Source organism: Acomys minous (assembly GCF_964271855.1).
Source record: "Acomys minous genome assembly, chromosome: 2".
Taxonomy (NCBI): domain Eukaryota; kingdom Metazoa; phylum Chordata; class Mammalia; order Rodentia; family Muridae; genus Acomys; species Acomys minous.
The window spans coordinates 102,398,607-102,426,125 of NC_140484.1; the positions used below are offsets into that span (position 1 = coordinate 102,398,607).

Here is a 27,519-nt window from a genome sequence, read left to right on the forward strand (position 1 = left end):
GGCCAGAGTGGGCTGGAGTGTTAGAGTATCTTTAAGTTCAAGCTAGTGTAGAATCTTTTGGATGCAGTTGCCATGGAAATAACCTCATCTTCGGTCATGTCCCCAGGGCGTGGTCTCATTGTCTCATTTCCAGAGGTGCAAAGTGCTTCAAGACTAAAGTGTCACCAGTTTTAAGAGGGTGACCTCTGGGACAGGAGAAGGACTGACAAGAAGTAAGGGACGAGATCAGGATGGCTGGGGTTGGGATTCACCAGCGAAGGTGCCCGGCACAGTGCCTGGCTGGAGCCTTGTTGAGTTAGTGTCCATCTTGCTCTATGCCAATGGTGATTATAAGGCACAGTAACCTGGGTCCCCAATTCATGTATAGGAAGGACACAGTGGCAAGGGGATGTAGAATTACAGTGCTAACTTTGGTGGAGACGTGTCTGAGTCAGGAGGCAGAGCCACTGTTTTAAGACCAGCTCAGAGTTCAGGGAGATTGGAAGTGCTGAGGGGCCCCTCAGTGGATATGCAGCAGAGTGAAGGCTTAACTCCTACTCTGGGGACTGGAGGGGACTGGAGAGACAGCTTAGTGGATAGGGACCATGGCTGCTCTTGCAGAGGACCTAGGTTTGGGTCCAGCACCCAAACGACAGTTTACAATGGTTTGTAACTCCAGGGCATCCAGCACCACTCTCTTCTGGCTTCTACGGACACCAGGCATACACACACACACACACACACACACACACACACACACACACACACACACACGGTGTGCTTATATACACATCCATGTGCTTGAACGCTTAGTCCCCAAATGGGGGAACTATTTAGGGAGGACTAGGAGGTGTGGCTTTGTTGGAGGAGGTACATCACTGTGGTAGCCTTTGAGGCAGTGTGTTCTTTGCCTCCTGCTTGTGGACTAAGGTGTGAGTTCACAGCTGTTCCTGTTCCCCAGCTCTGCCACCACAGACTCTAACCCTATGGAACTGTAAGCTCAATCAAACCTTTCCTTTCATAAGTTGCCTTGGTAACTGTGTCTTAGCACAGCAATAGAAAATACAGGTGCTGAGTCAGCTAGTCACAGACCTTGAGGACCACCATCCTTCAGCTCCTTCCTGCCTTCCTACATCTCATCTCATCCAGTCTGCCCCCCACCCCCTCTTTGAGATAGAGTTTCTCTGTATAGCCCTGGCTGTCCTAGAACTTGCTCTACAGACCGAGCTGTCATCAAACTCAGGGATCTGCCTGCCTCAGCCTTGGGATGAAAGGATTTCGCCATCACTACCTGGTCTCCAGTCTGCTTCTTAGGTACCTCCCAACTCTGCCAATGGATGTCTCCCCCCCATCAAGTTCTTCCCTTTCAGGAACATAAGTGGAGCACTGGCTGGGAGGAGCCACTGAGCACAGATCCGTCTCCATGCAGACAGGACACGCCCACACAGGACCAGTACATATGTGTGAGCCCAGGACAGAAACAATAGGGCCTTTGGTTTCCAAGTTGTAAAAGAAATTCAAGGTATCAATTATAGGACACTAGACTATGTGTGGGTTCTCCTTCAGCACACAGCCTTGACATCAAAGGCCCTACACCTATAAAGATCATTCCCAGAGCTCTCCTCAACTTGTAGTAAACAGTGATGCTTTCAGCACTTGCCCCTTATTGCTGAGCCAAAGCTACAAGGAACTTATAAAAGACTAGAACACCTTGAGTTTAACAGAGGCAAATTACCAATGCATCAGAATATAGCATATCCAGCTGGGCATGGGGGCGCATTGCCTTTAATCCCAGCGCTCAGGGAGGCAGAGGCAGAGGCAGAGGCAGGCAGATCACTGTGAGTTCAAAGCCAGCCTGGTCTACAAAGCTAGTCCAGGACAGCCAAGGCTACACAGAGAAACCTTGTCATGCTCTTCCCCATATGGTATAGCCACCAATGGTGAGGGGTATTATTTAGCCATAAAAAGAATAAGTTACTGCATCATGAAAAGACACAGAGTAACTTCCGATGCCTATTGCTAGGTGAGAGAAACCAACTGGAAAAGATTACCTAAGCAAGCATGAGGTTCAGACTGTTTCCCAGAAAAGGCAAAGCTACAAAGGACAGCGGTAATGGAGCTCACGCACAGGGGTTTACCTGATAGGGACTCTAGCAACTCATGTACTACTTCAGTGTGTCCAAAATGCGCTGCCAACACAGCTGGGTTGTCATCAGTGGGCTCCACCGGCAGCTCCACACGCTTCTCAGTGAGCAGGAACCTGACGGTCTCCAGATCCCCGTGGGCTGCTGAGACGCTCAGCAACTGGCCCTGGTCAAGACGGGACAGGGTTCAGTGAGGTCAGCCCCGTAACTTCAGATGTCCCCTCGAATCTCCAGCTCAGCCGCCCAGGATGACAACCCCCGCCCATGCGGCTGCACCATGCTTGAAGCGTGGATGGCCACACTCAACTTTACACACTTAAACCAAAACCAGAAACCAGCTTACCAAGAGGTCTGTATTATTACACGAGGGAACAATGATTTTAATGCACACAGACACACTTTCCAACTTATACTAGGGTATAAGTACATATTTGAAAATAGCACGTGCAGTGCACCGAGTCTTTCTAATCCGGGACACCAAGGCTTAGCAACACAGCACTTAGAGCTGTGGTTGGCATGGCTGCCCTATGTCACAGAGACGGTTGCACATACCCCTGTGCCAGGAAAACTTCAAAATCCCCTGTGACTGCTCCTGAAAGTGTGTTATTTCCCCACTACTAGAAAGTCTAAAAGTCAAGCCAGACCACTGTAAATTGGAGAATGTCCATTCAGGTTCAATAAAACTTTATTGCTTTATTGACATTCCCTGCTTCTGTTTACGCCTCTAATGCAATTTTTTTAAAAATCCAACTTTCAAAGGGCCTAGAATAAATGACTGCGGGATGCTCAGCCCTAAATGAAACACTTACGTCACCTTATTTGGGAACAGAGTGGACGAGAAGGAAGAAAGACGGAACAGAGGATGGGAAGGAGTTCTGCAACACACTTCTCTTGGACACGACACAACTATGAACTCAGGAACCAAGAGCATCTCTGGTTACCTGCATATGACCTACATAAGATGGGGGCCATCAGTGTTCCATAATGGATGGGGGAGGGGCTCATGATATACCCTCATTCCTTCCTGAGGAGCTATTGGTAGGTTGCTGATGGAGGAAGGGTCTTTTTTTTTTTTTTTCCTTTGTTACAGCCAGTGGTAAGGAGCCTATGCACCAGAAAATAACCCTACAGCTATGCTCAGGCAAGTGATTAAGCCCAGTGGGTGATTTCTTTTTAAAGGCACAAAACTAAAGGGCTGTAGGGGAGAAGAGGTTCAGTGGGGGTAGGAGGGAGATCGGAAGGGGCAATAGGGATGAAGGGGGCCACAACATGTTATAGATGTATGAAATTGTCAAGGGAAGTATTTTTTTTTAAAGAAAATGTGTCCTTATCTATGTGAATTCTACTTCTACAGTATGCAGTATGACACTGTTCTCAACCAACTGCTTCATGAAGATGGAGGCTGTATGAGCCCAGCGCCAGCGCTCACCTGCTATATTCAGGAACCTTGGATGGGGGAAGGTACCTACCACGCTCCCTGAGGACCACCTGTGGTGTTTTGAATGAGAATCATCCCCTGTAGGCTCATACATTTGAACGCTGGGTCATTAGGGAGTGGTACTACTTGACAGGAATTAGGAGTTGTGGCCTTGTTGGAGTAGGTATGGCCTTGTTGGAGGAAGTGTGTCATTGGGAGGTGGGCCATGAGGTTCCAAAAGCCCACGCTAGTTTCAGGGTCTCACTCTCTTCCTGCTGCCTGGGGATCCAGATGTAGAACTCTGTCTGCCTGTGCCGGCATGTTCTCCACCAAGATGAAAATGAACTAGACCTCTGAAACTGTAAGCAAGTCCCACTGCTTTTTTTCTATAAGAGTTTCCATGGTCATGGTGTTTCTTCACAGCAATACAACCTGACAAGACATCACCCTAGAAGCTATTGATAAATGTATGTATGTGACTGATGATGGAGTTCCACACTCAAGAATCCAAGGGCAAGGGCAAAGAAGCAGAAGGATTCTTTTTCTTTCTTTCTTTCTTTCTTCTTCTTCTTCTTCTTCTTCTTCTTCTTCTTCTTCTTCTTCTTCTTCTTCTTCTTCTTCTTCTTCTTTTGGTTTTTCGAGACAGGGTTTCTCTGTGTAGCCTTGGCTGTCCTGGACTTGCTTTGTAGACCAGGCTGGCCTCAAACTCACAGCGATCCACCTGCCTCCCGAGTGCTGGGATTAAAGGTGTGTGCCACCATGCCCAGAGCAGCAGGATTCTTGATTTGAGTTCAAAGGCGAAAAGCAATAGGATGGACACTGGCCTCTGCCTCAGTCCAAACATCATTCTGGGAACTCTGGCATTTAAAGCTCTGTGACGTAGGCAGTATAGTAGTAACTCACAGACCCGCGCCCACAGAAAGCACAAGTGTGGGAATACATGTCTAAAATTTCTGTCCTTCCTACAATGTGCTGCTTCCCATGATCCCGAGCATCAGCACGCTGAAGAAGGCCAATGGGAAACCCAAGCAGGAATGAGTCAACCAGTGCTTTTGTGGACATTTCTGGAGTTTTGCATGTGTAAGGGGAGGGGCTGAGCACAGAGGATGTCAGGGACAATTGCTGGCCTTCTTGGATTTACAGGTAGGGGTGGGGATGTGTGCAAAATAACCAACAGAGCAGTTCAGAAAAGAGACATCTCTAGAAACATGTCAGAGTGAGATGGGCAGGAAGGGGATATGTGAGCGGAGTTCTGGGGAAAGTAATGGATGTTAAGCAAGCTCTGTCCGTGTGTGGATGCCACATGCAGCCCTTAATCCACACTGTCTGTATTTCCACGCCAGAATGCGAAAGTGGAAGCCCCAGCTAGGAGCTACATGGTCCACAGAGCAACCCCCGATCTGAACTTCAGTCTGCGGCGCTGAGCCCACCTTCTCTTCGTCTCAGTCAGGACCTCCTGGGTAGGGCGGGACTCTTGGAGGAATCGTTGAGATCTGTGAGCAGCACAGATGGACTGGAGACGCTGCGTCTGGCAAGCAAGGAACTGGATTTGCTCAAATGCAACCAGAAAGTGAAGACCCGCCACTACTCAGGCCAGGTGGGACCCGGAAGCCCCAGCCATTCCTGGAAAGCACTGGCAGTGCGGAGAAAAGCCACAAGTGATTGATTAACTAACGGGACTAAGAGCTGTCTAGACTCCTGTCCATCACGGGCTTAAAAGCCCCGTTCTCAGGAGGTGATGGGTGATGTCACAGGCAGCCACAGCCAAGAGGGACCAGGAGGCAGGGAAGGCAGGAGCTTCCTCTCAGGCTGGAGATGACTGATGGCTCTGAAGTGTTTTAATTCAGTATAAAATAAAAGCCCGGCCTCCTTCTATGTGCACATCTCCCACTATGAAAGAAAGCTGCTGGGCGCATATGTAATTATGCACACTTGTAAGGAAGCCACATAAAACTAAGTGTTCTTCTCACCTAATTATTTGTGTGTGTGCACGCAAGTGTCTTTGGAGGCGCTGGCGGGCGCGTGCTCGGGCAGAGTTGACGACTACTTGCATCTTCTTCCACCGTTTTCCAACTTAACTTTTGAGACAAGGTCTCTCACTGACCTCCCGATTTGTGTCAGGATGGCTGTCCAGTAAGTCCCTGGGATCTACCTGCCTCTGTCCCCCACCCCAGCGTTGGAGTTTCAGGCCTATTGTCCTGCTTGCTTGTCAGCACTTTGCCGACAGGACAGCCCTCTCTCCAGCCTTTGTCTAAGTCTTTACAACTTTTTACCAGGTGCATGACGTGCCTAGAGGGAAAACAAAGCCATGGGGTTTCATGAGCTGCCCCCAGGCAGAGGAACAAAGCCTTGCTCAGACGCCCCTTGTTATCCTTTGTCTAGAAAATGTCCCCAAGGCTCCTGTGCTGAGGTGACTTGATGCCGATGCCAAAGGCTGACTTCATCAGCAGGTTACTGTCCTGCTCAGTTCATAGTGGAGTAGACCAGTCCCTTAAAAGGTGGTCCTTACTTGGAGAAAAGAGGACACTGAAGGACATGCCGTTGCCTGGTGTATCCTGTCGCTGCCCCACTATGCCACCCATGTGCCCCCCCCTTCTCTCTTTTCCTCCCCTCTTCCTGGCTGCCCTGAGGTAAACCACTTTGCTTCCCTGAGCTTTCTCTGCCATGATGCTCTATCGCATCACATGACAAGAAGCAAGAAGGGAGAAAGCCAACCTGGGGTGGTGTGTGTGTGTGTGTGTGTGTGTGTGTGTGTGTGTGTGTGTAAGAGAGTGAGTGTGTTTGTGTGTCTGTGTGTGTGAATGTGTATGAGTGAGTGTATGTGAATGTGTGAGTGTGTGTGACAGTGTGTCTCTGTGGGTGAGTATAAGTTGGAGTGTATGTATGAGGGTGAGTGTGTGAGGGCGAGTGTGTGTGTGTGTGTGTGTGTGTGTGTGTGTGTGTGTGTGTAATCCACTGGGTGGAGTAGGGCTGTTGGCCTGAGCATGGAGTTTTTACTTTCTAATGTCCACTCACTCCTCCAGGTTCTGTCTTCCAGAACGAATCTGCTGTTAGGGACGCAGTCAGCAGATACTTCCTCCTAGGCTGTGTGTTTCCTTTCTAGCCTCCAAACAGAGTGTTTCTCAGAGCGCAAGTTTATAATTTTGGCACTACACAATTTACCTATTTTCCTTTTTTCTAGATCCTTCCTTTTATGGATTTATTATGCAGACTGTACCATCTGCAAATGGAGGCTAGTTTTATTTTCCCTTCAGATCTCTCTCTGTGTGTGTGTGTGTGTTTTAACTTCACCTTATTTCAGTGGCTTGAACATCAAGTGGTTTAGTGAATAATAATATACCAATTATAAATATAATTATTCTTTATTTATTTCAGAGAGCATGAATGCAGTTTCTCACTATCACAAATCATGCATAAACGTTGGAGATCATTACCTAGGGATCTAGTTCACTATTACTAGCTCATAACTCTCCCTCCCAGGGTCATTCTCTTTGTTCTGGAGTTCACTTCATCTGATATTAACATAGCCACTCCTGCTTTCTTTTGCTTAGTGTTTGCACAGTCTATATTTTTTCACTTACTTACTTTCAGAACACACACACACATACATTCACACACACACTCACATACACAACAGATACACACACACACACACACACACACACACACACACTGTATTTAAAGTGAGTTGCATTATCCATTTCTTATTCTTTTTAAAAATCCTACCTGTAAATTAAAGTCCTAGACTTAAATCACTTATATTTAATATAATTATTTAGATGTTAAAGTGTAAGTCTGCCATGTGATTTTGTTTGTTTTTCTTTACTCTCATGTTTTATTTGTTTTTTCTGTGAGCAGCTTGATAGTTTGAATTTCATTCTTATTAAATTATAATGTTTTTAAATACAGCTCTATGTATAGTTTTGATATTTATTTATTTTGAGACAGTGCCTCACTCTGTAGCCTTGGCTGTCCTGGAACTCTCCATGTAGGCCTCTTTGTAGATCTGCCTGCCTCTTCCTCCCAAGTCCTAAGATTAAAGGCATGCACCGCCACTTCCAGTTATATGCAGTTTCATAAATGGTTGCTTCAAGTATTGCATTATTGATATGTAAACTACCAAAACACAATGATAGAATACTATTTTCAGTATTTTTTTTTTATAAGTTTAGGTGAATATTAAAGCCTTCACCTTTATTAGATAATTGCTTTGTCTTTAAAAATCTCTCCTCTCTATATTAAGAGCTGTATTAAGCGATGGTACACTTTCTGCTTCAGTTGGTAAATATAACTTAGCTAAGGAGGAAGTAACAATGCATTGTGTGCATCCGTGTTTTGGTCTCACCATGTTCCTGTTTATCACAACAATCCTTATTTTGTCCTTTTCTGGTTTTAGCTGTTCCATTAGGAAAGCTTTCCAGACACTCTCTCTGCTTTCAGTCATTCCAGAATGCGTTTATCTCCTCCTCTTTCTTGAAGGGTATTTTTCAGGCTATGGGATTCTAGGCTGAACCATTTTCTTCTTTTTTTTTTTAATATTTTGTGCCACTTCCTCTGGGTCCTTATGGTGTCTGATGATGCCATTTGGGTTGTTTTCCCCTTTAGGAAACAGCTTTCAATATTTTTTTTTTGTTGTTGTTGTTCATCCTTTTTGTTTTCACAGTGGTTTCAGTATGGTGCATGCTGAGCACGGGTCACCGCCTTCTATCCTGTGGGGGACCCTCCAGCCTCTTCACTCCCCTGTGGGCTGTGTCTTCTCCGCTTTGGGGGAGATTTTAGTTTCCTCAGTTACACTTCAGTGTGCTTCCTTGTACTCCTGGATGCTGAGGACGTGAGTTCAGTTAAAATTCTCACGTACCTCTGAGGGTCTGTTTATTGTCATCCTTGCCTTTCCTCCCTTGCTCCCTCCCCTCCTCCCTCCCCCGTCTTCCAGCTCCTGTACCTCCCTCTCCCCCATCTCCTTCCCCCTCCCTCTCTCCTTTCTCTTTGCCCTCCTTCTCCCTCTCCCCTCTCTCTTTCTTCTCCCTCCCTCCATCTTTCCCCTTCCCCTCCTCCCTCACTCTCCCCCTCTGCTCTCCTCTCCCTCCCCCTCTTCTCTCTCTTTTCCCCTTCCTCCCCCCTCCCTCCCCATCTCTCTGTCTCCTCCCACCTCTCCCCCGTCTTCTTCCCTCTCCCTCTCTCCTCCTTCTCACACCATTAGGTACAGCTTCCTTCCTCCGCCTACAGAAGAAGACTTCAGCTATTGTATCTTAGAGATCCCAACATTTCCGCCTCACTCCCGCTTTGGAGACATGGACCGCTTGCTTACTTTTGCTCTGAGCGCGCTCATGTTGGCTCCCTGGAGTGTCTGGGCTGTTTTACATTCTTGCCAGAGCTTTCAAACAACTGACTCACCCTGCTGCTTGCGCCTGTTGTTGCCCTGTTTTCACTGAGTTTGACGTTCCCGGCGGCACAGTTTGTTTATTAGGATCTGGTGATTTGTGGAAGTGTAGCTTAGGATCGGGATCTTATTTAAGTTAACGCTGGTGGGTGAACAGCACTCCCTTGTGGGGTGGAAAAACAGGAACTGTTCAGATTTGGATTGCACCGGAGGGGTGAACTCCTGGTTCCTCTTGGACAGGAAGCTCTCCTGTGTTCCCTCCCTCTCCAGTGGCAGCAGGGTGTGTGTGTGTGTGTGTGTGTGTGTGTGTGTGTGTGTGTGTGTGTGTGTGTGTGTTACTTTACTGTCTACTACGGATTAGCATCCTGGCTCCCCACAGCCTTCTTGGATGACTGGGGCAGCTTTTCCAGCCTGGCTGGGCTAGAGTCTCTCCACCTGGCCTTGGCTGGAGAGTGGGGGGCTGCAGGCACTGCTGTGGTGTGGCTGGGTGTCACCCATGGACTTTCTGTCTTTTCATGCTGCCCTTGCCTGGTTCTCTGGCTGCTACAATAGCAACTCTCCTTGGAGCCTTTATGTCTATATCAGTTTGTTTCTGGGTTACCAGCTTCTTCATGTTTGGTCTGGGATGTAAAAAAGGTGAAAAAGACCACCAGAAGTGCAACAGCATGTTTTTGTTTTTGTTTTAAGCTCTGAACTCACTAGTGGGTTTTTCCCTCTCCAGCTTCAGATTGTTCACTATGTATGGGATGTCCAGGGGTCTTGAGTGCACATAGAGCGTTGAAAAGGATAGCAGTTCAATCTTCCCTTAATTAAAAAAAATTAATTTATTCTTATTTTTATATGTACTAGTGTTTTGCTCATATGCATGTCTTTGCACCACATGCGTTTATTCACTCCTCTTCTTAATAGAAACAGAAGTTATTTACTTATTTACTGAAATGTGTTGAGACACTATCTGATGCACTAGGAATTCTTCACAGCATCCTATGACTGGGGAACACTGAGAATGATGCAGCACTTTCACCCTGTGGGCTGAACAGTTAGGCTGTCTCCCCCCCCCCCCCCCACAGGTGTGGCCCTCTGTCAGGTGCACCGAGAATTCACAATCAGAGGGATATCAGTCATCCTCCCAATGGTGTTCACTGCCTCCCAATCTCTTACTTTTCTGAGAGCAGGTTTTAGGCTTAAAAATAGAATCATTTCTAACTTTAAATTAAGTATAGACAGATTAGGGCTCTGCTACCCAAAGTAATGCAAACAAAATATTGATGAAGTGTTTCCATGGTAACATCACATTCTTATCCCCTTTGAGCTGTTGGCAGGAGGGCTATTTTGGACTTGTTTTTTTACCAAACAGTTTGGCATATGTTCTAAAACTTCAAATACCATGTATGAAAATGTCAAAATGAAACTCGTTGTTTTATACTAATATGCTAACAAAAATGTCCAAACCTATACTTTCCACTGAGCATAGCTATGTATGCTAAGAAAATAGCCTTACAATAAGAAAATGTGTAGGCCAAAAACTCCATACGGCATTTTTAGTGAGATATCGGAAATAATCCAAATATCCAATCAAGAGGAATAGATTGAATTTATGCTGTATTCTCACTATCACATGGTTTATTCTACAGTCCCTGGTGGTGATGCTTGAAATGAATTTATAGTCCTGCAGAAAAGTATTCATATAACAGAAGCAAACAAGAAGTATATGTGAAATTATTGTCTGTATCTATATTACATAGGTAATACACTATAAATGGTCAGAAATGGCAACACCCCCAGGCTAGTGGGCTAGAAGAAAATGTGCTGAGACAGTGGAGAGGAAGGGTTTGGATATATTAGGGACACACTTCCATTTTGTTCTTCCTTTTTCCCTTTACTTTTATATAATTAAAAAAAAGGTGTGAGCACATGTTACTTTTATATAGTGGAAGAAAGTATAAAATTGTTAGGTAAAATCTGCAGAGGGCACCTGGTTCTTTACATGTAAACGAACCCATTCACATCCCTGCAAGGCCCAAGGTGAAGATGACGGTGAGGGGCCACCCAAGAAGTCACTGGGAAGGGATGCTGCCCACAAGTCCAGGTGTTCCTGAATGCTGGACTCCCGTGAAGACGCTGGTCATGAGAGGATGACCCAGAGGCTGGGCGTGCTGCCCAGGCGGCCCAGTACTTGTCTAGAGTGCACCAAGCATCCAGTCCATGGCCAGCCTCTTAAACTGGTACATGCCAGGGATCCCTGTCTTGGAGGCAGAGGTTTAGGGCCAACCTTGATTATAGAGTGAGTTAGAGGACAACCTGGGACACATGAGATTCCCCACAATCATGAGAAAAGTGTGTGATGGGGTGGTTATGGAGGGATGGCTCAGTGGGTAAAAGCGGGGCCTCAGTTGAGTAAAGTGCTTGTTGCGCAAACATGAAGACCTGGGTTCGGATACCCAGTATCCATGTAAAGCCCAGATTCATTGGTGCAGGTCTGTCACCTCAATTCTAGGGTTGTAGAGTCAGGAAGATCTTTTGGGGTTGCTGGCCAGCCTAGTCTGGCTGAGAAACAGGGTTTAGTGAGCGGCCCTATGTTAAAAAAAAATATAGCATAGGGGCTGGAGAGATGGCTCAACGATTAAAAGCATTTGCTCCTATTGCGGAGGGTCTAGGTCCAGTTGGTTTTCAACATCTGTCAAAGCCCATAACTGTTCATAATTCCAGGGGATCTCACGCCCTCTACTGGCTGTCTTGGGTACTGCATGTACATGGTGCTTCTTAACATATATCACAAGCAAGATACATAAAGTAAAAGTGCATAAATCTTTAAAATAAGGTAGGGAGCAATAGAGAAGATACCCTGTGTAGACCCTGGGATTCTACCTGCACACACAGTCACAGGTATCTCTCCATCACACGCATGTGCATATACACACACATACACACACACACACACACACACACACACACACACACACACACACACCACACATAAAATCAGAGTAGCATCTGTGCTGCAGGAACGCACCCTACCTTCTCCTGTGGGGATTCACTCTCTTCACAAACCTCTCTGAGTAGGTCACGGGCCCGGGAGACGTTTCTCTGCTTGTATGCAGTGTGGATGTCTTCCACACTGGAGGAGTGCACTGTGACGTTGCCACCTGCTGCAGACAGTTTGCTGCCCATGTCTTCGTCGGCACCTGCATGGGAGGACATGTACACAGGCATCACTGTGCTGTCGACCTCTGGGTAGCCACTGGAGGTGACAGTGGAGAAATGCCTTACCCATGATATCACTGTGGGGGTGTGCAGGAAGAGAAAGGAGAGCCTTCAATGCACCTGTCAGCAAGTTCCTATATCTCTGGGGACATTTTGGCCATTCTGGAAGATATTTACTGGGACAGCAGGAAGTTTAGCACAGCTTACTGATGGCTGCTGGGGACTTGCAACTGGAGCTGCTCCAGTGCCCTGGGCAACAGGAGGCAGGCAGCACTCTGGTGGTCCTAGCTAACAGGCTCCACTGCTATGTCCCTCTGAGAGAGATAGTGTGTGCATGTGCACACGCGTGCAAACAGCTAAAAGCCAGGATGAGGGACTCTACACAGCTCTGAAGACTTTCTTTACTCTCAAACTCTCAAAAGGTCAAGTGGTTTAGGACTGGTAATCCTTGCCTCTCCACCAACATCTCACCCGGTTGTCTCCAGCAATCCTTTGAAACTCTGGGCTTCTAGACATGCCTGGACCATGCGTGTGACTGGCCCACCCTGCCATTGTGGTTATCTGAATTGTGGCTTCCTGTAGACATATCCCTGCTCCCTATAAATGGGTGCTAACCTGCCCCGGGCAGAGGAAGGGATACAGGATGCTCTGGCAAGCTGAGCGACTGGCACTACCTAGGAGGAGACGCCAGGCATGCAGAAGACTCAGGGCATAGGTACTTATGGAGACTTATGGAGCAGCTGGACACAGCTGAGCACTGCACTGGGTGGAAAGATACGGATAAAGGAGATCACTCTTCCACATTGGTGTCCCATCCAGAACAAGGGATCATATTAGAGGTCTGTAAGCTCCCAAATGCTGACAAATAGGCTTTGGAAGTTCTCTAAACATTTTAAGGTTCTTTGTAAAACTGTTTCTCTGATGTGTGTATACATATCTCTGGAAAGGAATGTGAAGCTCTCTCTCTCTCTCTCTCTCTCTCTCTCTCTCTCTCTCTATATATATATATATATATATATATATATATATATATATATATATATATATATATATAGTTAGCCCACACAGAGCAGCAATGTTTTGAAGTTTAATTTATTTGCAATAGCATGTGTTATAGTTTGGATCTTAGTTGTTCCTCAGAAGCCCATGTAGGAAAGGTTTGGTTCCCAAAGTGATGATCCTGGCAGCCAGTGGAGCTGTTAGGAGACAGGCCTAGTAGGAAATCTTCACATAGCCTGGGTAACCTGGGGCCCTCCGCCGCTCCTCTTTTTTTCTCTGCTCCCTCTCAGTCCATGAGTTGAACATTTTGGTTCAAGATGTGCTACCATATCACAGACTCAAAGCAGTGGGGCCAATCTGTCATGGACCGAAACTATGAGCTAAAATAACTTTTAATTTTTCTCTTTAAAGTTGGTTAGTTCAGATGCTTTGCTACAGCGAGGGAAAACTACCTACCTAACAAAAGCACAAAATTCTGTGCTTAGAAATAAATTTCACAAAAGACCAGGAACGTCTGAACCCAAAACAAAAACAACAACAAACACCAAAACACTGCCAAGAAAATTAAGATTTGTGTAGCCAGAAAGACCTCCTGTGTTCATGGACTAGCGAACAAATACTATGAAGACACCAGTTGCCCCTGACTTTATGTACAGATTTAATTTCAATTCCACTATAATCCAGTTGGACTTTTTTGTCCCCCTCATAAAATTATATCAGGCTCTCAAGTTTGTACAGAAAACTTACAGAACCTAGACCAGTCAAAGCGATACTGAAAAATATTTACATTATCTGCTTTTAAAACGTACTGTAGAAGCATGGGAGAAAAGCAAAGTAGAAGGATCCAGAGGGTCCTAGAAACCTACAAGTAGAACATTATGATAGGCAGATTTGGGCACAGGGGTCCCGCTCAAACTAAGGCGCCAGCCAAGGACAATACAGGTGGTAAACTTTAAACCCCTACCCAGATCTAGACAATGGACAGAACACTCTCCACAGTAGAGTGGAGAGTGGGATATTACTTTCTCACATACTCTGGTGCCTCACCTTTGACCATGTCCCCTGGAGGGGGAGACCTGGTGGCACTCAGAGGAAGGACAGCAGGTTACCGAGAAGAGACTTGATACCCTATGAGCATTCACAGGGGGAGGAAATCCCCCTCAGGAACAGTCATAGGGGAGGGGAATAAGGGGAAAATGGGAGGGAGGGAAGAATGGAAGGATACAAGGGATGGGATAACCATTGAGATGTAACAAGAATAAATTAATAAAAAAATAACAATAAAACGTACTGTAAGGCTCCCGTAAGCAGGCAATATGATACTAGCACAGACAGATAGGCCCAGAGGACAGAGGTGAACTAAGCAATAGAGTCATGGGGCTGGGGAGATGGCTCAGGGTTTAGAGTGCCTGCTGGGCAAGCACGGAGAACAGAGTTCGGATCCCCAGAACCCACACAAAGGTTAAGTGTGTGTGGCAGCCCTTTTGTAAGTTCCGGCTTGAGAAGGCAGAGATGGAATCCCCAGCAAGAGCTGGCTGTGAGACAGCTCTGGGTTTGACTGAGACCCTGATGCAACAAGTAATATGTAAAACCCATCGAGGGAGGGGGTGTCTCAATATCAACCTCAGGCTACCACATGTGAACATGCACACATATGGGTGTCACACACATGAAAATGGAGAAAAAAGAAAAAGGTGGAAAGTGATCAAGGTAGTCATCTGATGTTGAACTCAGGCTAACACAGACACACACAAGCATGAGCATGTGTGTGCACGTGCACACACACACACACACACACTCATGCATGCAAGCAGACATATGTGCACAGCATACCCACTCACACACGCAAGCAGACACACATGCATGGCACACCAACACACACCACACCCACACAAATGCATGCATACAAAAATCCACACATATAAACAAGCACACACACACATACATAGGCATACCAACACACACCACACCCACATAAACACATGCATACAAAAACACATACACACACACAAACACACACATGCACAAATGAACACATACACATAGCAAACGCATAAAAACCCATATTTGACCACCTAACTTTTGACAAGGGTCCCAAAACAGCACAATGGGGAAAAAGAGTTTTCGACAAATGGTGCCAACACAACATCCTCATCATTTGGACTAGAGAGATGGCTCAGCAGTTAAGAGTAGTTGCTGCTCTTCCAGCAGACCTGGATTCAGTTCCTAGCACCCACGTGGCACTGTAACTCCAGTTCCAGGGGGAAATCTGATGCCCTAAATAAAAATAAATTTAAAAAAATGCTTGCCTCTTATAGTACACAAAAGTTAACTTGGGATGGACCATGGACCAATAATATAAAAGCTAAAGCTATAAAGGTCCTAAGAAAATATGTAGACTACTTTCAACACTTCAGAGGAAGCCCGGCTCCTTAAGCCGGGTGCTGCGGTTTAATGTGGTCTGAGTGTTTCTCCGGTCTGCTGGGATTTAAGGCTTGGCAGCAGGGCAACATTACTGCAAGGCGTTGACGCTTTAAATGGCCGAGGCTCTTAGGAGGCCTAGGCCATGAAGACTGGGGTAGCTGTCATTGTCAAGATGTCATCGCCTGCCTGCCCATGCACATACAGGGCTGCCTGGCATTCAGCAGAAAGTCCCCACCTTCCCGGAGCCGCTGTGGACTCACTCAGGTCCCTGGATCTTCACAACTGTGACCTACATAAACCCCCTTCCTTGTCAAGTAGCCTGTGTCACATACTTTGTCCCAGTGGTGAAAAGAGAGCCAATACAGAAGGTCCCAGAAAACAGTAGCCACGAAGGAAAACTGTGAAGTAACACTTGACCAAAAAGCATATAAGTGATGAAAAATTGTTAAAAGTTCAGCATTACGCTCATCAAAAGACATCCTTTAAAGAAACAGGCTACTTCTAGTCGGGAATACAATGCTGTAAAACATATCAGAAAAGAGACGGCGTGTAGATTACCACAAAGAATAGAAAAAAAAACCCATAACATAATAACAAATAGACTAATCAACACTGGAGCACAGTCAAAGAACTCAATCCCATCGCCCATCACAGAGATGCAGAAGGTGAAACAACACCGATGACACTCCACCAGAGAGCTATACTTTAAAAAAAACTGTGAGTGAGCAGGATGCTCAGGTACAATGGGTGAGATTATAAAGTGTATAATTAAATTATAGACAGCTCCGGTGGCTTCTTTAAAAACTGAACACACACCGACCTATGATCTACCAGTTCCGTTCTTAGATTTTTTTTACCCAGAATGAGCATGTCCAAAAAAGTTACCCAAGAACATTCATAAAAGTGGTGGCCATAATATCCCCAAGCTTCAAGTAGCCCGGGTGTTTGTTCATCCATAGGGGGATGGATAAACAAACTGTGGGGTCATAACTACTCAATAACAAAAAGGGATGAACTATCGATCATTCTGATGGCTGATATGAATCTCCAAAACGAAACACTGAGAAAATAAAACCTTGCACAAAGTGATGCTATTTCTACGATGTGCTAATCTTGGAGGGGGGGTGGGGTGGGGCATGAGGCTATTGCTTGTGCTGATGGCTCCAGATCTTGATGAAGTTTGCATTCCACGGGTGCTGTACTTGCTAAAATATATCAAAAGCCCATTTAAAATATGTGCACTACACTTTGCAGACGTTTTTAATCTAAAAAGCTATTATAACCACCGTACACACAAGCTAGAAGTTAAGGGTAAGTGTATAGGTGTTGGTAACTTACTTCAAAAAATCATTAGAAATGGGATAGGCCCAGGCCAGACTCCAGAGGGGTAGGTGTATGGGTGTACCCTGGCCCAATTCCTTCGGTGTTACTGCATGTCGGGAACTTTTCACAATATGTTGGGAGAAAGGAAGCTCATAGTGTCAAAGCCTACAAGCAGGGTCCACCATCTGACACACAGCGTGAGTTTCCTACCTACACAGAAAAAACCTGCTGTGCAGAAGCCAGAGCAAGATGCTTCAGCCACAGTAAACAGCATCCAGTCTTTACAACACACCCTGAGCTAGGATCTGACCACTTCCAAGGCAATCATTCTGAAAATCCAGTCGCACATAGCTGACAGCTTCCCTGAGGCATGTGGAGCTAGGTCTGAGGAGAGATCTCTGGGTTCTGTTTCTAGAAACGCAAGAAAGCTCTGTGTGTATGTGGCCACACCATGTGACTATGGCAGCTCCTCTCTCCAACACACAAGACAGTCCCCGTTAATTATTCACAGTCTGTGACCGCAGGCCACTGAGAGCAGGCTAGGCAAGAGAAAGGCCATTAGCAGGGGTGAGAAGGGGGTGGAGTCAGCTCCCTCCCTTGCTGGCGCCTCCATCAGAACTGGCACTTCATCATGTCAGGGCTCATCTTTCAGAATTAAACAAGCAGCCGCTAGCTCATCAACAGTAAGTGTGCCTTGCATGCCTTTGCTTCTGCAGGCGGTTAGATTCTGAAGTGATGTAATAGGGCGCCATGAAGGTCCCATACATATCTATACAGGGCAACGGCACACAGGAAAGTACAAGAGTGCTTTGATTTTAACACGGGTGTTAAATAATGCCGGTGCGCGTGAGGTGTTGATGTCATGGGACTCTACAGTTGCTCTGTTCTTTTTGAATCCCTCAGTGTTGGGTCTTTCAGCTTGGTCCCCAATTTCCTTAAGTTGCATGGACATCGCACGTGCACTCATGGACTTTGTGAGCTGGAGGTCTAGTTTGATCAGACAGTTAGAAGGGTACGAATGCTAATCCCGTGCAATTTCCAGAAATACAAAGCACTGTGGGTAGCACTTATTTATACAGAAAAACATGACATTCCAACAATGAGCGTTAAGGATGGATTGCTAGAAAGGGACAGGGGAGGTGGAGAAGGTTCCCTAAATTATTTTTCAAGCGCCTTGTGTGGTATGGCTGATTTGTTTTAAATGGTAGAATAATTACACATACCTCATGAACAGAAAGCCAGTGGAAAAAATAAATGACATGGAAATAAGTGAAATAAAAAGAAAAAAAAGTCATGTTAAAGACAGAAGCCTTGCCTTAACATGACCAGACACCTTTTTTTTTTAAACAGGTAAAGATTTTCATGGAATTTCTGTTTTTTAAACCCAAGACACGACAGTTCTATAACTATGAATTGGTTACTTTGATACAAAATTTTAAAACAGTTGAGATTGTTTAGATATTTGTACCTAATTACTCAGGTATTTATACTCATCATCTTGCTCAAAATAATATTGTGTTGTCCTTTTACATGGTGAACCACCACCCTGACAAATGCATTCTTCATATATATTTGAAATAACACAAAAAGAGAGATTTCCCAAACCTGTTCCATTTCAATAAAACCTGAACATCTCAAGCAGCAAGAGCTGATATGGAAATAGAATATTGAATAGTTTAGTTTCGTATATTAAAAATCCTTCCCAATGTCTTTACTATGTCCTGGTCTTCCCAAATAGCAATGACCTTCTCCAACACACACACATACTACAAACAAGCATGTCATTTGCTTTTAATACAAGTCAATATGCCTGCCCAGGTACACAGAGGAAGGGAAGGGCAAACTGACAGCATTGTCTAAAAAAGAATCTGCTTCTAAGAGTTGTCTGTCAGCTGTTAGCAAAGTGTTGACTAGAAGTAGGATCAAGTGAGCAAAGGACAGAAATGTGGTGCTGGCCCCCGGGTAACAGAGGCAGCCCACGTGGAGTTACCCAGGAACGTAACGAGAAATAGTTAAAGCAAGCTCCGAGCTCATAAGCGCAAGTGTTCCTGGTTGTTGAGGCGTGAGCTGCAGCGATTATCCTGCATGCTCCGGACATGGGTGGTAAGTTCAAGTTCATGATGTGAAGAAATGCTGGTTAAATGAAAGTAAAATAAGTAAAATACCTTAAAACCCATAGAAAGAGGACAGCATTTGTCTTTGATACTTGCTTTCAACTCAGCGTTCTATTTACACTCTCCGGCTCACACAGTATTTTACATCAGCAGCCCCGTTTGAGAGAAATGGGTCCGTTGCCAATAACTCTTGTTTTTGAAACATAAATCATCCTAACTACAGACAGACTAGCAGACGAGATTCTCATCCATCAGTGGTTTATAACGACAGAATCCCACAGAGATCACAGAGCGAGGCCGTTGAGACCCCTGTCACTTATCCCGGGAGCTCACGGTGACACTGGGCACACGGCAGGACAGGCCTCCTTTGTCTCAGTCCCCTAGGCTGTTCTGTCGCAATGCCATTCTTAACATTTCTTCTAGGACAGGATTTGTCATTTCTCCTGACACAATAACCAAAACCACATTCTCTACTGCGCTATTCTACAAATCTAGGGCAATGGAGAAATTATATTAAAAATGGACTTAATTCAATGAGATCTAATTTTGACTGCATATGCAGAGCATGCGTGTGTGTGCAGGCATATGTATGCATGTGTGTGTGTGTGTGTGTGTGTGTGTGTGTGTGTGTGATAGTTTTCTCATTAGCATTAAAGTAAATATATATGATGGGAAGCAAATACTACCTGTCCATTTAAAAAGGATGGTGTCTTTATATTTGAGAGGCACATTTGTGATGTCCAGAAGAAAAGGCACTGCCGTTTTATTGGCACATCCATGACATTGTTGGTTGCATTCGCCTCCATCAACAGAACAGCAAAAAGGTCAAGCAACCCATCAGCCCTCAGCTCACTGCAGAACAAAGACAAGCACACTCCAGGATGCTACCAACCTGGTCAGAGTTGTTCAGTGACCTTCCTCCACCTTCCTCCACAGAGTCCCCATGTGGCCACACAGCACCAGGAAAGAAGGCTGGGCCTCCTCCTCCGAGGTGACACCCTCTTCACTCCGAGGCTCGCCTTGGTGACCCTAGCTTTTAGTAGCCGTCAGAGAGCAGGATGCTTCTCTCTTCCCCAGACACCAGTGGGAGGTTTTTAGCTTCAGCAGCAGTTTTCACCTCTGGGTTGCATTACGGTGAAATCCAAGCCTTTATTTCTTTGGGGGAAGAGGCAGATGATACAGGGTGCCAGGGGAGGAAGGTGACCCTCCTAGGCAACTGCTCTTGGCTCCAGATGGCTAACACTCAGCTCTGTCCTGCTAGCTGCTGCACCAGCATCAGCATCAGCATCAGCATCAGCACCAGCATCAGCACCAGCATCAGCACCAGCACCAGCATCAGCATCAGCATCAGCATCAGCATCAGCATCAGCATCATCAAAGAGAGCAAAGCAGGGGCTGGGCTGGGAGCTAGGGACCAGCTGTAATCATTCCAGCAAAGCTCCCAGACATGGACTCAGAACTCCAAGGCCAGTCTTGTCCAATCTTTGGAAATTTTTATTTAGTAAAAGACAGATGGGTGTCATGTATACAGACAGCTCCAGTGGTAGAATCACATGTAAAGGACCTATTTTCTTTAATACAGAAGATAATGTAGGTAAAAGCACACACTTTGTAAGCCTGATGAGCTAAATTCAAATCCTCCGAAATCACCTACAAGCCATTGGTGGCAGCTCAGGGCACCTGTACTCCCAGCATGCACCTGTAATCCCAGAGTTCTACAGGTGATGGCAAGCAGATAGGTCAATGGGTGAAAAGACTCTGTTTCAAAGAGCCAGAAAGATAAGGAGTGAAATCAGAGGTTTTCCTCTAACCTCCACATGTGTACCATGGGAAGCACAGGTCTGCACCCACACACTGCGCGCACGCGCGCGCGCACACACACACACACACACTCACACACACACACACACACACACACACACACACACACACACACACACACACATGCCATGCACACAGCAACCAACCCTAAAATGCTGTGTTATATTCACAAAACACAAAGAATAACATAAAGTCTTACAAAATTCATTGCTGGTGAAATTGGCATATCTTATGGTACATTAGCCATCGCTGGAAACCTTACTGCTGCCATGACTATTCATAAAGCAAGGAAGAAAATCCCGTGTAACCAGACCCAGGGGGGGGAGATTCTAATAGTGCACCTGTGGTTTGCTCTAAGGAACTAACCTGCAGAATAGCATACCACACACAAAAAGCTACAAGTGTACTTCCTGCAGAACTCCTGTGCCAGCCTGTGAGGTGCCAGTCAGCCAGGGAGATGGCAACGCCAGGGGAGGAGATGCTTGGAACTCCCCTACACGACGGGGGCTTGGCTTATGACACTGAGTGTAGTGCTTACAGCCCCGTCCTGAGGGAGAAGTCCTGGCTACCACAGACAGATGAGGGAGGCCAGGAGGGCAACAAAAGGTTCATAGAGTTCTACAGGGACGTGGCTAAAAGAGAAGCAGTGCTTTCTGCCTTTAGAAAGCACGGAGTGTCCATGTCTCTGCTTCACAATGTAGGATCTCTTGGGACTTCCAAATGAGACACTTCGAGTCGTTAAAATACATAAAGCACAGAGAACATTGTGCATTTCTATATTATGTAATATAGAAATTTTTTTATATAAGGGTGGGCAATTTAAATATTCACATACATACATACATACATACATACATACATACATACATGCATACATATATTTGTGTGCATGCCTGTGTGTGTGCATGTGTACACATGTGCATGTCTTTGTGTCTAGGTGGCGGTCAGAAAACAACCTTTAGGAGCTGGCTCTCTCTTTCCATCACATGAGCCCCGGGGATTAGACTCAGGTCACCAGGCTTGGTGGTAAGTGCCCTCACCTGCACTTACCTACCACAGAGGAGCAACTAAGAAGGGAAGATGCCCCTGACGCTAGGGGGCCTGTGTGAAATAAAAGAAAGGAAAAGGAGAAAGGCTCAAGTACAGGCATTTTCTCTCACTGCTTCCTGTCAGCCATGATGTGAGCTGGTCTGCCCCCGCCACTCTCCTGTCACCAAGGACTAAATCCTATGAAACCCTGAGCCAAGTAGAAATCTCCCCTTTAGCTTGTTCATGTCAGGCGGTCTGTCGCAGCAATGAGAAGGCTGACTAGCAGAAGCATCTAGGGTAACATATACCACCCTGTCACCCCCCTCCCTCCTTCTCCTTGTCTCCATCCTTTCTTCCTCCTCCTTCCTCTTTCTCTCTCCTCTAGAAATATGAACTATTATGTATCAAAAATGAGAATGGTGTCTGCCTTCAGCAGATAAAGTAACTGAGTTTTTAAATTTTTTTGTTATTTTTCATTTCTGCCAGGTACTCGGGGAAATATCCCCTTTCTACCAACACTCATGCGAGGCTGTATATCTCATTACCATCTGCCAGGAGGTGACCAGGGCTGGGGTGGTTCAAGAAGCCAGCTTTCCCCAGCTCACAGAGGCAGAGCTAATATCTGGACCCCTGCCGTCAGAAGAACGTGACCTTCTGCACTCTAGGCTACGCACTCCCAACCAAACATCAGCCTCTTATTCAACGTAAGGTATGTCATGCTGTGCATGGCAAGGAAGTGGTAACTAAGAGGTGAGTGACGCTGCCTTACCAGATGGAAAAGCCAGAGTGGAAACGGAAGCAGTTTGTCTTTCAACTCCTGCAGCTGCAAGACAGAGACAGCAACAAGACACAGGTGCACTGATGACCTCTGTCCTAAATGTAGATACTTCTTTAAAACTTTGCCAACCCACTGCTCCTTCGCTCTATGGACATTTAAGACCTTCTGTGTGTTGTTGGTCCTGGACTCAGAGCTTGTGGAGACAGCTTGAGTCAATGGTGTCTTTTTCCTGGAGTTTACTTTTAAACATCTGCAGCAGAAACCACGCCCTCTGTCCAAGAAGGGACGTTTGAAGGGTTTGAGATGGTCAACAAACAAGAGGTGAGTTGGAAAAGAAAGAACCATCTGTCTGAGAGAGTGAAAACCCAGAGAAAAGACGTTTCTTTTACTTGATACCTACAGCACAATATAAAATGCTCCAAGCTGAAGATATAAAAGTTAAAATGATTATAGGGATTATTAGAGTAAGAGAAATGTCTTTTCTCTGGGTTTTCCCTCTCTCAGACTGATGCATGAACTCTGGTGCCCCATATTTGACCACATCCCCTGGATGGAGAGGCCTGGTGGCACTCAGAGGAAGGATAGCAGGCTACCAAGAAGAAACTTGATACCTTATGAGCATATACAGGGGAGGAAGTCCCCCTCAGTCACAGTCATAGGGGAGGAGAGTAAGGGGAAAATGGGAGGGAGGGAGGAATGGGAGGATACAAGGGATGGGATAACAATTGAAATGTAATATGAATAAATTAATAAAATATATTTTTAAAAAAAGGAACTAAATAAGAATGGGCTGGAGTGATGGTTGAGAGTATGTGCTCTTCAAGCATGAGGACCAGAGCGCTCAGTGCCAGCTAGCCTAGCTGAAGAGCGAGCTTCTCGCTTAGGGAGACCCTGGATCTCTAAGGAAGGGTGGGGAATGGTAAGAGAAAGGAAAGATAAGCCTGCACACTCCCACTCATGTTGCATACACACACACACACACACACACACACACACACACACACACACACACACGCAGGCATGCGTGCATGTACACACAAAGCTGTGTGCATGAACATGCTCATTGCTGTGTGGTCTGATGCTTGCGACAACTGTAACAACAGAAACACCTGAATGCAGCACACAGGGAGCAGACAAGACAAACGTTTCTCAAGGTGGCCTCTTTTACGTGGAAGAATCTTGGATCATCCTCGCAAAACTATTTTCTCTATTTTCCAGATCTTTCTCTGGTACTGCCAAAATGACAAAGTTTCTCAAAAGCATGACTTCCCAGTGTACACAGTCAGTTTGTAACAGAAGCCAACTTCCTCACAACAGAGGTAGGGCAGAGGAAGGACCAATAAATAAATAAATAAATAAATAAATAAATAAATATTAAAAAAAATTAAACAAAAGGAAACATAAGACAAGACAGGAAGACCAACAGAACCAACTAACCAGGGCCCAGGGGGGCTGGCTGAGCCTGACGCACGAACCAAGCACCATGCATGGACTGGACCTAGGTCCCCTACACAGATGTAGCTGATGGTCGGCTCGGGCTTCATGTGGGTCCCCTAGTAAGGGGAGCGGAAACTGGCTCTGACATGGACTCTGTTGCCTGCTTTTTGATCATTTTCCCGCTGGCAGGGCTGCCTTGCCAGGCTACAGGGGAAGAGGAAGCCCTCAGTCCTGATGTGATTTGATGAGCTGGGGTGGGTTAGTTGGGGGCAGGCTCCCCTTTTCTGAGGAGTGGGGGAGCAGTATAGGGGAAACAGGGAGGGAGGGTGGGGCCTGGAGGAGAGGAGAAAGGGGCTATGATCAGAATATAAAGCGAATAGATAAATAAATAAATACACCAAGGTGCTTCCAGTAACTTCTGAAAATTGCACTAGGTAAAACATGGAACAACAGAAATGTAATTAAGTTGTCAGAAGTGAATTAGTTCAAGCTCTAGGCTTGCGTCTTACAGCTTCCCAGGTTTTGGCAAGCGTCTGGGATAGCTGAGTGAAACCCATGAAGATTGAACCTAGTATAACACATAAGTCAATAAAAAGGACAGACACGTACACACAAAGGGGTAGGGGCTCTTGGGTGTGTTTGCATTTCCTCAGAGGCCCTAGGTTTCCTTCGCTCCCTGGAGGAGTCTCCACCCTTTCTTCGCTGGTCAGCATTCTCCTCTGCCCAGAACCCACCACAGGTGGGAGTCCCCAAAAGAAGACTGGTGGACTTTCCCTCTGGGCTTCCTTCTCCTTCCTCTGTCTGCACATGGTCTGACCCGGATCCTGACCCCTTTGGAAAGGGCCTACTCAGCACTTCCCCTGGGCCAGGCCCCACTCATATGCCCTCCCCCCAACAACAGGCAAGGTGTCCTCAGTGCTCTCTGTAGTTCTTTCTCAACCTGTGGGTCATGACCCCTTTGGTGGTCAAACAACTCCTTTACAAGGGTTTCCTAAGACCACTGGAAAACATAGGTATTTGCATTACAGTTCATAACAGTAGCAAAATTACAGTTATGAAGTAGCAATGAAAATATATCATGGCTGGGGGGGGGCTCACCACAACATGAGGAACTGTATTAAAAGGTCCCAGCCATAAGAAGGTTGAGAACAACTCAACTATAGTCTTGCCCATCTGTATTTCACATAACATGGCCTAGGGGAATAGAATTCTCCTGGTAAAGGGCATTTCTGGAAACTTCTTTCCAAGAATAGCTCCACTGCCTCTTGTGCCCCTATTTCCCCTCTGTTCCGCAAGTTGGCTGTTTCAGAATAACGTTTACAGGATTCATGTCAGATCAAATTTTCACAATTTCAAGGTAATTCTTCTGGGGCTTTCCAGTTCGTACCAGGATCTGAAACTTAATTAGGAATGCACACCGTAGACATATAAAACACTCCCAAGGAAGGAGACCCTAAGAGACCTCCAGGGAGGGACAGAAGAGTGGGGTACACAGCCACAACATACCCATCACCCCCACCTTTTCCCCCTGTTATCAGCACCCTTCTCCGAGTCCCTGGCACACTTCCATTGCCTTCTTCTTCAGCAACCAAACTAGAGGGACTGGTGGAAGCTAGCTAGCTCGGAGGTCCTGTGGTCAGGGTCAAGAGTGAAGGTTGCTGTCATTACTTAAAATGAAGTTAGAAATTTCGCCCCTCAAGCTAGGCCTGGTGGCGCATGTCTTTAATCCCAGCACTCAGGAGGCAGAGGCAGAGACAGGCAGATCTTTGTGAGTTGGAGGCCAGCCAGGTCTACAGAGTGAGTCCAGGACAGCCGGGGATACACAGAGAAACGGTGTCTGGAAAAAACAGAGAGAGAGAGAGAGGGAGAGGGAGAGGGAGAGCGAGAGAGCGAGAGAGCGAGAGAGAGCGAGAGAGAGAGCGAGAGAGAGAGAGAGAGAGAGAGAGAGAGAGAAAGAGAGAGAGAGAGAGAGAGAGAGAGAGAGAGAGAGAGAGAGAGAGAAGTTTTGCTCTTTAAAAGAAACTATGAAGTCTGAGGTTCTTATGCCTCAGCCAACTGGCCAGACAACGGCAGTTAAATGGGTAAGTTGGTGGCTTTTGTTTGCTTAGCTTGGAGTCAGATGTGAGTTAGGCTAAAAAGTCAACCAACAGGTCCCACTTAGCACGAGATAGTGCTGGGGAGCAGAGGTAAAGATGGATTAAGCCCCCAAAGTGTTCACTCCAGACTGGGCAGCATGAGCCACAGCAGGGTGACTTCGTGGCATGCGTGCTTAGGCAGACACTGCCAGGCATGTGGCTTAAGGTCTGTAAACATTCAAGGACGTAGCGGCACATGCCTGTGATCGCAGCACTCAGGAGGCTGGGATAGGAAGACTGTGACTTCAAGACTTCTCTAGGAGGCAGAACAAGATGCTGTCCTGCCCCCCACCCATGGGAAAAATGTCCCCACCCAAGGGAAAACAACAACCACTTCCCCAAACATGCTAAACATCGAAACAAAACACCCCAACGGCTTAGGTTGACAGAACCCTTCTCTTAAAAGGCTGCTTAAGATTATCACAGAAAATCAACACCTCGAAGAAAAAAAAAAAAGGAACTACCGAACAGTGAAAAATGGCACGAATAAATCTTCTTTATAAAGTATTTTATTATTTTTTAAATTTTAATGTCTGCATGTGTGTATGTATATGTTTGCACATAAACACATACATATCTGCACATGTGGGCGTTAAGCCAGAGGGAGCAGTGGACCCTCAGAATCAGGAGTGAGCTACTGATGGATGCTGGGAACAGAACCCAGGTCCTTTGGAAGAGAAGCAAGGGCTCCCTATTGCTCAGCCATCTTTCCAGTCCGAGATTACTCTTTACCATCCATCATTACTTCTAATCTGAGTGGATTAAGAATCCTAATCAAAAGTTAGAGAAGCCCTAGTCCGTAAATTAGGAAATGCTTTGCTGCCCATGAGAGACACGCATCGACTAAAACTAAAAGAGACCTTAGGTGTAAGAGGGGAGGCGGGAGGAGTGGAAGCGCCAGAGGGGATGGAGGAGACCAGGAGACCGAGGCCTCTGAATTAACTGAGTAAGGTGCATGTGAGCCCACAGAGGTGTAAACAGCATTGGAGGGAGCAGATCAGGATGGAAGGGGAGGTGGGGAGGGGCTGGAGGAGCGGAGCGAGGGGAAACTGTAGTCAGGGCTTAGTGTATGAGAAAAGAGCCTGTTTCCAACAAAAAGGGGAAAAATAAAGGAATGTATTTTTTATTAAGCAAAACAGAATGTTAATGCACCCATCATCAGAGGGTGTGTGTGTGTGTGTGTGTGTGTGTGTGTGTGTGTGTGTGTGTGTATGTGTGTGTGTGTTTGTGTATCGGACATCACAAGTATTAACTGAGGAGAAAAATAACTAACCGTATAACAACAGTTGGGGGCTTTGCCACCCTAGTTTCTACTATGAGTGGCTCAGACAGAAA

At 46.1% G+C, this 27,519-nt stretch overlaps 1 protein-coding gene across 2 annotated transcripts in view; it reads right to left on the minus strand.

Moving 5' to 3' along the window:
- LRRK1 (leucine rich repeat kinase 1) overlaps nt 1–27,519 on the minus strand; it is a 143,694-nt gene that overhangs the window by 83,196 nt on the left and 32,979 nt on the right. For both annotated transcript variants that reach the window (XM_084773340.1, XM_084773341.1), the window contains 2 exons: nt 11,939–12,105; nt 2,118–2,289 (listed from right to left, as the gene is read on the minus strand). In XM_084773340.1, the coding sequence (XP_084629466.1) occupies nt 2,118–2,289; nt 11,939–12,105 (339 nt within the window). The remainder of the gene's footprint in view (nt 1–2,117; nt 2,290–11,938; nt 12,106–27,519) is intronic.